Here is a 13,788-nt window from a genome sequence, read left to right as displayed (position 1 = left end):
TTTCTATTTTTTACGTGAGATGTACGTGAAGTTTCCCTTTTGGACTCATCTTTTATATTGGACCTCCAAGTTGCGTCCTTGGTCAAAATCAGCTTCTTTCAGCTAAGACTTTTAGCTAAGGTCAAAGCCTTTCTATCCTCAAAAGACCTGGAGAAAGTTATTCATACTTTTATCACCTCTAGACTGGACTATTGTAATTCTTTGTATGCTGGAATCTGCAAAAAACTACTATCACGCCTTCAGTTGGTGCAGAACTCTGCAGCGAGACTTTTAACTGGTACACGCAGGCGTGAACACATTTCACCGATCTTAAAATCCCTTCATTGGCTACCTGTATTGCTGCCCCTAAGCTCTGAAACAACCTTCCCTTTTATATTAGGTTGTCATCCACCTTACCAATGTTTAAAAGCCGTTTAAAAACCGAATTATTTTTCCTGGCCTATCACCTTTGATCTTAACATGGCAGTTTTGTGTGATTTGTGTCAGTTTGTCTTGGTTTTAATGTCACTTAGTTATTAATCCAGTCTTTGATTGTATGACTGCTTATCTACTGTATGTGCAGCACTTTGGGCAACCTTTGTTGTATTTTAAAATGTGATATACAAATACAGTTTGATTGATTGATTGATTGATTACAATAGGAAATTACTTATTGACTGGCAATGAGGGTTTTGGCAATTTTGTCAGAGTTTCTAACAGCATTTATTTTGGCAGTACCAGCTGGTGGTTGCTTAGTAACTTTATCCCTAACAAAGCCTTCTTTAGTCTGCAGTGTAGTACTCGAGATTGGTCTTGGTCTCGTGACGAGGTTCTGCGTTGAAATTGATCGTATCTTGTCTTGACTCAATATTTTAATTCAAGACCAGCAAAGACCAATACTGCAGGGATATCGCTAAATGCAAATTTAGCGATATCCCTGCACACCGCTAGCTCTGGCTGTGTTAAGCAGGGGAGGAGAACTGCTGACCCGGACTGGGGATATTGTCGAGTTGTGGAAAGAGCACATTGAACTCAAACAACATGTCCTCCGTGGAGGAGGCAGAGTTTGAACACTCGGGGGAAGACCCATCCATATGGTTGGCCAGAGGTTGTTGAGGTAGTCAAAAACCTCCTCAGTGGCAAGGCGCCAGTGCTGAAGGCTCTGGACATTGCATCTTCAGTGTCTCGTGGAGATCGGGGACAGTGACTGTGGAGGGGCAGACATGGGGTCATGGGAGTATTCCCTACGTGTGTTTTGTAGACTTGGAGAAGGCTTACGACCGTGTACCTCTGGGAGTCCTGTGGAGGGTACTGCAGGAATACGGGGTACCGAGGTCATTGCTACGACCCATCGGGTCTTTGTGTGATCAAAGTTAGAGCTGTGTTCGAAATGGATGAAAGAATACGTGATATTTCACTTTCAGGCATTGCAATGGAGCATGTTGCCCTGGACAGTGACTTCCATGAATCTGCATGTGTAGATTCCTGTAAGAAACCATCCATCTGTCTCTGCCGATATCAGGACACCGTCTAAAGACACACTCTCTTCCAAGAATGAAAATTGAAAACACAGCAAAGAAAATTGGGTGATGCTGCATGTTCTCCTAAATAACTCGTACAAACCACTCACGAATTAATCTGTTTAACAAAATAATCCTTCTCAATCATCATTTATGACCCATTAGAAGTGTATGGTGGCGTCTTTATCAACAGACACCATGCCATCTGCCTAAATGTCCCCTTTTCTTCCTATTTTACTGTGTTCGGGACGTTTCTGGGCATCGGCAAAGAACCTAGGCTGTAACCCCGAGCAAAAAGCAGTGTGCAATGTGTGCAGCCCATTCAGGTCGTCAAATACTGCTGCTTTGTCACGCTCCTTGGCGTCTGATACCGAAGCACAGGTTCCACTTAAGCGCTAGTCAGATACAAAGCAGCCATATTTGATGGATGAGTATGAGTTGTGACATTACTGTGTTTTCCCTGCTCCTCTCTCTCTCATTGGTGGCAGTGTGTCTGTTTACAGAAGCACACAAACAAGCAGAGCCGACAGGGTGAACCCTGGTGAATTCAGCAACGCGGCACCTTACCAAAGGTTTGTGTGGAGGTGTGCGGAGGGGTTGGTGCGTTTATTAATGTTTTGGAACATAACCGCTTTGAAACAATGATAAAAAAAATGTATTTCTCTAATATACTGCTTTCTTCTCACTACCGCTGCTCACTCTCTTTATTCTCTCTCTCCCTACCTCGAGAAGTGGCCAACTTTGAAGGCTGTGTGTTTACAAAAAGCAACCCACAAATGTAACAAAGTATACCTTTAAGTTATTGTCTATCTAGATTTGGTAGAGTTTTGGTTTAAGATGAACTTTTGCCAGTTTTAAAAAAGCAATCAGACTGAACAGCTGCAAATCAAACCACAAAAAGTACTGGATTAACCAAACTGATTCAATGCCATGGTTAAATAAGTTTATAGCTGATCAGAGCAAGATCCCCTTTAATTTTAAGTTCCTAACTAAATGTGAAAAAGCATTAGAGTCCATTAATCCCTGATAATGAACACCTCACCTGTCATTATCCCTTACTTGTCTTAGTGCCAAAGAAAATAAATGAAGACCATTCATTTATATTTGTATGCGTTTTGCAACCAAAATTGAAAGTTTTTTCACAAGATATTCATTCTGTTTCCCTGGAAACCCTGAGGGTTTGTTAATACCTGGAACAATCACTACCATCCCATAAGATTATTTTGCAATGGAAACGTTTTCTAGTGCTCGAGTAAATAGGACGGACTTTAGAAACCATTTGTTCTTCAATCAGAGGTTCCTGGCTCCGCTAGTCCATGTCGGTGTTTCCCTGGGGAAGGCACTGAACCCCAAATTGCCCTTGAAAGCTGTGCCATCGGTGTCTGTGTGGTATGAAAGTTAGATAGTCCTGATGGGCAGGTGGCACCTTGCATGGTAGCCCCTGCTATCAGTGTATGAATGGGTGAATGATGACATGTAGTGTTAAAGCGCTTTGAGTGGTCGGAAGACTAGGAAAGCGTGATACAAGTACAGTCCATTTACCATTTAATGGACAGCATGCAGCCAATCAGAATTGATTATTTACCCACACTTTAAGAGATTTTATTGCAGTATATACTGAATATGGATCTATGAACCTCTCACTGATCACCTTTTGGTGTTTGGTTACTAGATTCAGATTGTCTTTTGTTTATTTCTGTTTTCATGGGGTGTGTATGTAGAGCCCTTACCATTGTGGAGTAACCTCCGCAGGGACTGACAAATTTCCTCTCACTAAAAAAACAAACACAAATGATTTCAAATTAATTTTAATATTTTAAATTATATTTTAAACTTAAATGACAAATTAAATACAATCAAACAAACTTTACCTATCCAGGAGCTCAAAGGCAATCCAGAGTTTACCCTTTGAACAAAGAGGGCAGAAAAATGTGTAGGTATATGATCATGGAAACAAAAAAGTGCTGCACTGCTGCTACCACAAAAGAAGGTAATGATAAATCATATCCAGGTATGAATCCATCAAACTTCTAAGTATTCAGGTATGCAGTCTGATTAATGTACTCTGTCTTTAGGTATAGTTTGTTGGTTAGGTGCCTTGCCCAAGGGCACCTAAATGATGGTGATGATGGAGGTCCCCCCTAGCAAACTGTGAAGCAACCAATAAACACTGCCAGTTGTGTTAACAAAAGCAGCAGTGATGTTGGGGTGGATGGGAGCTTAAGCCATGCACCCACCACCTTGTGCTCATGCTTTAAGACACAACAGATCCTTACGCACTAACCAGTGCAAAATGTATAACTTACTATACTCTGCAAGGTCATTACACTTATGAGATGACATGTTCCAGAGATTCTATGTAGCTTTTGAAATGTGGAGCCGGTAGAGGTAAATTTAGTAGATTAATTCAATTTGAAACTCTTTACTGGGACTGGGGTGTTACTTTTCTGCAAGACCAGTGCAAGCAGGCCCTATTGGTTATTAATGTCCACACTCTTTTAAATCATACATGCTATACTGGAAGAGGGTGTGTCAAATCTACTAGAGGTATTTGTTCCTTTTTTCACCAAATTAGAAACGATGTGGAGACATGTTCTGTTCATCAACTAATTGATTAATTAGTTAATTGTTTCAGCTCAACAACCCTTTTAAAATCACTTTGCCTTCAGATTTACTTCAGATTGGTAATCCTGGACTGTCCTGTCTGTTTTAAAATTTTTCAAAGTTGCTTTGCTGTAGTCTGGCAGTCTTCCAATAAATCACAACTAGTTTAAGGTGTGTCATCATGCAGATGGGGTTGCATGGTGGTGTGGTGGCTAGCACTGTAGCCTCACAGCAAGAGGGACCTGGGTTCGATCCCATCTGTGGGGAGTTTGCATGCTCTCCCCTGTGTCAGCGTGGGTTCTTCCACCCACAGTCCAAAGACATGCATTTAGCTTACATTACATTACAGTAATTTAGCAGACGCTTTTATCCAAAGCGACTTACAATTCAGATTCTATCACACCGTAGGCACAGCTACGGGAGCAATGGTTGTCTGTCTGTGTGTGTTAGCCCTGTGATAGTCTGGCATGATCCAGACCCCCTGCCAACAGGATTAGCGGTTACAGATAATGGATGGGTGGATCATGCAAATGTCTAAAGTATGTTTGATACTTCTACCTCAGGGTCTATGATGAACTCCTTGGTTTCCTTCTTTCCCACAGCCAGACTGCTGACATCAAGCTTTAGGGAGGTCATCAGGTTGTCAAACTGTAGGGGGTTGTTATCATACAGGTTCACCTCGAGAGTGCCCTGGAAATATAACGGTATGGATTCACTAGGAAAGTTTGTCATGTGTGTCCTTGTAAAAACATTGTTTTATAAGGTTCAAGTTTTTTTTCTTAATATTTTATATTCATTCATATTATTAGTCAGTTAGTTAGTTATTTGGAGTTTTACATTAACTACATTAGGGGTCTAAGAGTAGAGTGTGAAAAACAAAAATTAAAACCCAAAAAATGTGTGATTGCTGATTTAACTGACTTAAATTTCTGTCCACACTGACAGAAATAGGAATGAGGAAGTGTTGCATGCGCATGTTTTGTGAGTAGTAGGCAGTTAAAGCCCTAGAAAAAGCTAGTAAGTGGACTTACAACTTGTTTGAAATCTATTCAAATTGCCAGATATATCACATATATCACTCTTCAACGTTTGAGTGAAGACGAATCCAGAAAGTCGTCAAGCTATTTGAGCTGTCAGCTAATGCTAATTAGCAGCTAAGCTAAAGCTAAGTAGCAGCAAGATGCCTCCCTTCTCCACGGACGACTACCACAAACTCCTGCAGAAGATTGCAGTCTTGGAAACAAAAATCCACCGACTAGAAGTAAACGTGGAGGTAAATGGACTGTGTGGGAATGATACCACTTTACCATGGACTCAAAACACTGGACAAACGCAAGCTAAGACACAGCTAACTAGCACCACCAGGCCTACCAAGAAACAGGAGGAGAGAGCAGATAATGAATCTTCAAATGGTAGTCCTCCCTGGAACTCTCTCGGTGCAAAGCCGAAGAGGAAATCATATCCTCAGGATGTGGGAGGACGACTAACAGGCAGAGCCCAGCGCCCTGAGATTTGTGATGCGACTGGCTGGCCTGCACTACCACACAGGCAGAACTCCTCCTCAACCCCTGCACTCAGCCGGACAAAGCCAAGGACAGCTAAGAAAAGTAAAACCAGAAAAAAAACTCCACAACAACCAAGCCTACAACTTCATAGCAGATTTGCTCCATTGTCGCAGGATCCTAAATCTCCATCTGATGACCTGGATAAGCAGCTATCTTCTCAAAGCAGGCTAAGAACTGAGAGTAAATGTGAGAGTAAAAGGCAGCAGGGAAAGCTAATGACTGGGCCGGAGACTCTGATTGTTGGTGACAAGATGTCAGAACGATGTGCAGCAAGAATACCAAAATACTCTGCTTTCCGAAAGATATGGTCTCTAACATGAGAGACAAAATCCTGGACATGGTGGCTGACCATCCCATGGTGAAAAACATCATCGTGCATATAGGAAGCTGTGATATTGTGAAACAACAGTCTGAAGTTCTGAAGCGAGACTTTATTGATCTGTTAAACACAGTCAGCTCTGTCAAGGCTGAGGTGTTTATCAGTGGCCCTCTTCCACCAGTCAGAGGAGATGAAGGATTCAGCAGGCTGTTTGCACTGAACAAATGGCTGTCAACTGCATTCAGTACATTTTATCAACAATTTCTACCTTTTCTGGGAGTGCAGACATCTTTTTAAGGCACATGGAGTTTGCCTGAACAAGTCAGGGGTAAAACTGTTTACCTCTAACCTATTTTTCTTCCTGCGTCACTCGTCTGTTCCTACTGCCAAGGACAAGAGACAAGAGGAGTCAAAACAAGAGATAACCACACTGCATCGCCGTAGAGACCTTACGGGAAGGATTCCCCCACCTAACGACAGCCAAGAGGAGGAGTCTCCAACCTCATCATCAGGGACCGCCTCTGATCACCCACTTTCTCCCCCCTTCTGAGAGGAGGAGTCTTTACCTCCCTCACCAGCACCTACTTACACCCCCCAGACTCCATCCAGGTCCCCCTCCTCTCTACTCACACGCTCCCCATCCTCCCCCCACCTGGAGTTCACTGACCACATGAAAGATTTGGTCATTGCTGGAACCAAACTCACTCCTCGCCACACTCCTCGACGTACAGTTCCACCTCCGCATCCAGCCCCACCCCCGCCACTGGCTCGAAGTCCACAGCCAGTTTTGACACAGTCGGCGAAGTTAAAGTGCGCTGGCCGTCCACTACGGCTCCACAACCATCGTCTGTCTCCTCTACCTGATAAAGGCAATGATTGATATCTTCTGGGTCCAGGCTACAAGGCTAATGGCACCAATGATTCTCTCCAGGAAAAGTCTGGGCCCTGTATGCAGCAAGCCTTCTCAATTCCTGTCCTGATAGTTTATAGAAAAAGAAAGGTGAGGCTGCGAATGAACAATAGTGAATTCATTCCTCGTCAGCCTGTCCAAATAAATTGGGCAAATAAAGCTTTAAACACATTAAACTTAGCTTTATTAAATGTCAGGTCTCTGTCAGGAAAAACATTTTTAATCTATGATTTTATTGTTGGGCACAAACTGGACTTTTTGTTTTTAACTGAAACTTGGTTAAATCAAGATAACAGTGCAGCTGTTCTTATTGAATCAACACCTCACAACTTCAGTTTCATGAGTGAAACAAGAGCGCATAAGAAAGGAGGTGGAGTTGCTATTTTATTTATTGATTCTCTTCAATGCAAGCAGATGTCCTTTGGTCATTTTACTTCTTTTGAATATGTGGCTCTGAATTCCACTCAAGCTTTATTCCTAAACATTTACAGACCGCCTAAATACTGTGCAACCTTCTTTGATGAGTTTACTGAACTGCTGTCTATAATCTGTATTGATTTTGACTGTGTTGTTATTGTTGGCGATTTTAATATCCATGTTGATAATCCCCAGGACAGAGGGTCTATAGAACTATGTGGTGTCCTTGATAACTATGATCTGACTCAGCATGTGACAGGATCCACACACAACAGGGGGCACACTCTGGACCTAATCATCACCAAAGGTGTAAACATTTCCAAGGTCGCTGTGACTGATGTTGCACTCTCTGATCATTTCTGTGTTTTCTTTGAGAGTGCAATCTCCTTGCACACAAATGTCCAAACCGAGGTTGTGACAAAGCGTTACATCTCTGAAAACACCAGTGAACTATTTATTCAGAAGTTCTCCTCCACACCAGCCCTCTCTTGCATCTCAGTCAATGAGCTTGTAGATGGCTTCAATTCTAAAGTTAACAATGTTATTGATGCCATTGCACCCACTAAAGTGAAGGTTGTCTCAGGTAAGCAAAGATCTCCTTGGAGAAATGCTACGCTGGTCAGAATAGAGAAACGAGAGTGTCGGAAAGCTGAGCGCAGGTGGCGAAAAAACAAATCTCCAGGTTCACTGTGACATCTATAAAGAGAGACTTCGCAATTATAATTTGGAACTTAGAAATGCAAGGCAATTTAACCAAACATTTAACCAGACATCATAACCAAAAACAATAACAATACACGCGCCTTATTGGCTACCGTCAACAGGCTAACAAACCCTCCAGTGTCAGTAGCTGCTGAGCTCCAATCCACCTGGCATGCAATCAATTTGCCTCCTTTCTTGCTGACAAAATTCAGTAAATTAGACAAGCAGTCAGTGCCTCCACACCAACCACAGGATATGTGTTGTCCCCATCTCTAAATAACATCCATTGAAACATCATGACACAATTTCATTCAATCGACTGTAGAAGCCTGGAAGACATGATACAACATCTAAAGTCATACTCCTGCTGCTTGGATATTCTACCAACACACTTTTTCAAAAATATTTCAAACTGCATGACCACTGATCTTTTACAAATTGTAAACACATCCCTTCTCTCAGGTGTCTTCCCACAAGCCCTAAAAACTGCAGTTATTAAAGTGTTTGCAAACCAAATGTTATTGCCCTTTTGTTCATATAGCAGTACTTTTAAAATAAAAGTGCGCAATACACTACATTTCATTTCATTATTGAACTTTGCGTATAACAATGCGATTAATCGCGATTAAAAATTGTAATCGTTGCCCAGCACTAGATAAAATGTATTTTTACCATAAGTACCAACTGCAGCTTTAATGAGGGTACTAGAAAAAAAAGTTAAATCATAAGGGGGTTCAAAGGGAAACAGAGAGGTTTCTACCAACAGAGTTCCTGATATTATTCTCAAAATGGTCACAAATGTGTTTTACATGATCTACAAAAAACAAATAAAATTTACAAATGTAGTTAGTCCATAATCCACAAACATGTTCTAATCCTCTCACAAGTACCAAGCAATTTGAACACTTGTAAAGCAGTTTTACAAATGCACACATCTCAACCTAAATACATATTAACAATTCATATACAGATTTTTAACCTTAACCTACTAATTTCACAGATGTGATCATTTGTGTGTTCGAAAAGCTTCCTGTGCATAGAAATGCCTAAAAATATTTGTGACATTCTGTTGTATTTATTGACAGACAGTTAAATGTGTGCGCATGGATCGCCTGATAGCACAGAGCAGATTACATCACGAGTTTGAGACTATTTTCACGTTTTTCAGCTCCGCACAAAATGGAAGATCTGGTCTTTCAGTGAGATCCTGTGTCATTTCAAACTGGCAAAGATGTTTTTCTAAATAGACAGAACAGCTCTCAGCCCTCCATTAGAACACATACATTTACCAACTCTATACTCTGTAAACTATACTGACTCGCTGTGCACAAGTCTCCAGTCTCCTCTGCTCCTTTGCCAGAAAAACAGAATGAGCTGGGCAGTACACTGGCAGAGGACACTGGCAGTCCTCTGGAGCATACGGAACTGTGATAAAAAAAAGTGGATTTAATGATGAAATAGTGAAAAAAGAAACCCCTCGGGCCTGTCTACTTCTTAGCGCCTGTTTACATGATAGCTAGGCTAACACGCTAATATCTCCAACCACAGTATCTTATATTTACATCTATAGGCTACTGTATAGAGTATATAGTTGGTAAATGTATTTGTTCTAATCAAGAGGTGACGAGCTATTCTGTCTGTTCAGAAAAAAAAAGTGTTTCCCTCTTTGAAATAACCCAGGATTTGACCTAAAACCCAGATGTCCCAGTTTTCCACCAGCACTTAAACGCAGCATGGACTGGTGGATCTGTGTGGGGCTGGAGAACGTGAAAATAGTCTGAAAACTCGAGACAAAAATGGAACCTGATCCGTGCGTATCTGGCGATTCATGCGTACACATTTAACGATCTATAAACAAAAACAATATAATGTCACAAATATGTTTGGACATTTGCATACACAGGAAGCTTTTCGAAGGTGAACATGATCAGATCTGTTAAGTTAAAATTAAAAATCTGTATAAAAAACATTTATATTCATTCAAGTTGTGATGTGTGCATTTTAAAAACTGTTTCACATGATTTCACATCAATTTGCTGAGCATTATGTGTAGATTAGAACACACATTTATTAATACCCAACATTACGCACAAGTTCTATACATTTGTAAATCTTATTTTTCATTTGTAGATCCTGTAATACAAATATGTGTGACCACTCAAAAGAATCCTTCATAAAATGTTTCCAGAATAACTAACGTCGTAGTAACAAAAAACACATTTAACTCCTTAAATAGTCATTAGTGTGGTACATGTGCTAGCATCCTACTGTACTGGTCTTACCTTGAGATCGTCATTGAACTTGAAAGTAAAAGTTTCATTCCACTCTGGGTCTTTGACGTTTGCCATAACTTTTGTCTTGTAGACTGTTGCAGATGTTGAGGGGAGACACACAGCAACATAGCAGTCTGATTTCGATGCTGGGGTTTGAAATCAGGAGAAGGATTATTATACAGGGTTCATGCAACAAGCGTAGGTCATATAATATTTGCCCTGCTTATAACTAACCTAAGTATTTGTAAATAAAGTCATTAATATGGACAGCATGCTAGCAGCCCATATAATGATCTTTATTGTTGTTGTCATCTGGGTCACTAAATAGCACTGAATGTTGGTGTTAAAGGTTTTGTTGGAAAAACATGATGTCATGCACTTTCATCACCTGGTGGTGAAACCAAATCCAAACAGTCCTGATGAAGCAAATTAGCTCAGTTTTACTTTATTTTTTCCTTCAACTTAACTTCAGTTTTCATATTGGATATTTGATATTGGTCATTAATATTGTCACGTGCGGCTGCCCTCCGCACGTTCTAAAATATTTTTTTAAAGAGATAAACCTATACAGGTGGTCAACTATTTTATTATTCTTGACTGCAAAACATGGATCTTCATTTCTTCTCTTGATTTTAATTTAATTCACACTCTACTCCCTATACCTTGGTTTTAGTATAGTATAGTGCTCGGATAGCAATTGGTTAAAAAGGATCATTTTTATATCCCTGCTCTGAGATCCACAGGTTTAAATCTCTTTCAAACTGTCCCCAGGTCTCCTACATACTGTGTGTGTGTGTGTGTGTGTGGTGAATGCCAAGGGAAGGAATTTGAAGCAGCCGCGTGTAGCAACAAGTCTCTGTGTTATCAGCCCCTTACACAACTTATAGCCAAAACAAACGAAAAACTAGACTGGGACATCCCTACCTCTACTACTGAGAGGGCTCTCTCTTTTAGCAAAGTAAAACATTAAAAGGACACTTCAAACAAGATTTAGGACCCTTCTGATTCTTTGGTTTTTGTGTCAAGTGAAAAAGTGACATCATCATAAGCAACAAGATTTTATCACACCATAAAGTGTGCAAGTCACAAAATGTTCATTAAAATCAAACAGATACGTACAATAATCTGTGGAGAGGGCGTTCTCTGCTCGCAGTATGGTGACATTCAGTGTCCAACGGCTCTTCTGTTAAATAAAGCAAAACATGAAATCATGAGGCCATAAAACATATTCAAGAAAACACAAAATGTGGAATTCTCATTCAAAGGGTGCGTGTGGCTAAAACAGCATTAGTTCATCAACATGTAATGTACCCGTTTTGTTTTGTTATTCAGATTTTATTCATTTTACCATGTTATGCATGTATTTGTTTTTACTTTATTCGTTGTCAGGGGCGTTTCTAGGATTCAAAGAAAGGGGGGGCTTGGCCCCAAGGGGATTTTTTTTTGGGGCCCATTTGGGGCCGTGGATACCCATTGTTTCAGACAGTTCATAGATTGGTTCAATCAGAAAGAGTGTGATTTTGCTCTGTAGTTTTGCTTGCATTCAGTATATGATAACACAAGAGACAGAATTTCAGGGTCATAGTGAAATTTGACAACACAAATATGAACTTTTCTCAAATAAAGAGAGAAATAATTTTCCTGCTTGTAAAGGAAAGACGGATAAACTAGCTTTTATATCCGCGTCACTTCCAAATCCTAATTCTTAAAGGGACCGCACACAATGGATGGAGAATGGACCCGACAGTGTCAACTTTTGAGTTGTTGCATCATGTTTGATGTTTTTGCCAAACAAACTACATGTAAAGCAGAAAGCTGCATTATGGTCGACTGAATATTCCAACCTGTAGACCAGTCGCGGACCGGTACCGGGCCGTGGATCATTTGGTACCGGCCGCACAGAAAGAATAAATATTATATTATTTCTGTTTTATTGATTATCAGAGTCTGAAAGAAGTTTACATATTATGTAGAGCGGGCCAAGCCCGCTCTACATAATATGTGTCGACAGAGGAAGATCAGCTGCTGGAGATTGTAAATGACGGTGGCCTTAAAAGTATGTTTGAGACAACAACTCTGCTGGTGTTTTGGATTAAAATCAAGGCTGAATATCCTGAGATCGCCACTAAAGCACTGAAAACCCTGCTTCCATTTCACACATCCTTTGTGAAGCGGGATTCAAAACAAAATTAAAGCTGCGGGCAGCAATGAACGGGCCCTCGCATCTTCCAGCGTGTCGGGGGTGGCGGCGGGACTCCGGCCTGCGCGTCCGAGAACGTCCGCGACCGTCCGCGAGTGAGACGTTTTTAATCCCGCGTGGACCGCCTGATGCTGGAAATGATGCTTTGCAAATAGTCCGATGCTTCCTGTATCCGCTGCCTAGCACTACAGAACACGTACATTATGTAGCTCTATATCAAGTGTAAACCACATTGTGTAAAAGTCACGTAAATCGAATGGTGTTTGTCAAAAAACGCAGATTTCCTTTCGCCAGCAGGTGGCGCTGTGAGTATTAGGGAAAATTAGCTTCTAGGCATCCTCAGGCCATGAGTGTTATCAAGCATGTGAAGTTTGGGACCGTTTGGAACAAGTCCAGCTGAGTTACATCAGACATTTCCTTTAGCCAGTAGGCTTTGCGGGTTTACTGTAGCGCCCCCCTAGTGGTCGAATGCAAAACAATTCTCAGGGTATGTTACTGGATGCGATGTGCACATATGCTGAATATTTTGGGAATTTAGAACAAATGGTTGAGAAGTTATGTGTATTGATATTTTGCCACGCACCTAAGAAGTGTATTGGTCCATATCTTATGAACGCAAAGAGATATCAAAAATATTTTGATAACTTTTGATGATCTAGATCCACAGCAAATTTCGTAGAAATCGGAGCCAGCATGTAGGAGTTCGCAAAAATGTGTTTTTTTCCACTAAATTCAAAATGGCTGACTTCCGGTTGGGTTTAGAGCTTAGAGTTCCGGGGGCTTTTTTGTCAGTCTCGATGTGATACATCTGTTTACCAAATGTTATACATCTAAATTTTATATATAAATAGTGAAACGTACTGCGAGGGCTGCATTGTCGAAATATTGTATAAATTCATACAACATTGAAGATGGCAGACTTCCGGTAGGGTTTAGAGCATGGTCCCAAGAGACTTATTTTTAAGTCTCCATAGGATACATGTGCCTACCAAGTTTCATACATGTAGCCAAAACGTAGCGCTGGGGCTGCTCTTTTGAAATATTGTAGGGGGCGCTATAGAGGCAATTGAAAACGGCCAATAAAGAAAATCATATAAACTATTTCTTCCAATGACCTGTGACACATGTACAAAGTTCCATGAGTTTTTGAGCATCCCAACTCACTAAACCATCAGCTTCCTTTTTCATGGCAAACTATGCATCGCCACGGCAACAGCGTTCAACGAAAACTCAAAAAATTCATGATGATGCATCATCAATGTCTTAAGGCTATCCTTACCAAATTTTAGACTCATCAGG

The 13,788-nt window shown here is 40.9% G+C and overlaps 1 protein-coding gene across 1 annotated transcript in view; it reads right to left on the bottom strand.

The window, feature by feature from the left end:
- The window catches only part of LOC142933049 (cytosolic phospholipase A2 beta-like), a 32,024-nt gene that overhangs the window by 14,593 nt on the left and 3,643 nt on the right, over positions 1-13,788 (bottom strand). Inside the window, exons 3-7 of the mRNA XM_076077189.1 lie at positions 11,409-11,472; positions 10,299-10,435; positions 4,662-4,793; positions 3,371-3,405; positions 3,230-3,272 (exon numbers count right to left, since the gene is read on the bottom strand). Of these exons, the coding sequence (XP_075933304.1) occupies positions 3,230-3,272; positions 3,371-3,405; positions 4,662-4,793; positions 10,299-10,435; positions 11,409-11,472 (411 nt within the window). The remainder of the gene's footprint in view (positions 1-3,229; positions 3,273-3,370; positions 3,406-4,661; positions 4,794-10,298; positions 10,436-11,408; positions 11,473-13,788) is intronic.

This window comes from Anarhichas minor, unplaced genomic scaffold (genome assembly GCF_050575085.1).
Source record: "Anarhichas minor isolate MPS153535 unplaced genomic scaffold, ASM5057508v1 ptg000058l, whole genome shotgun sequence".
Taxonomy (NCBI): Eukaryota; Metazoa; Chordata; class Actinopteri; order Perciformes; family Anarhichadidae; genus Anarhichas; species Anarhichas minor.
The sequence above is the reverse complement of the archived record's forward strand: the minus strand, read 5'-3'. Positions and strand labels throughout refer to the sequence as shown.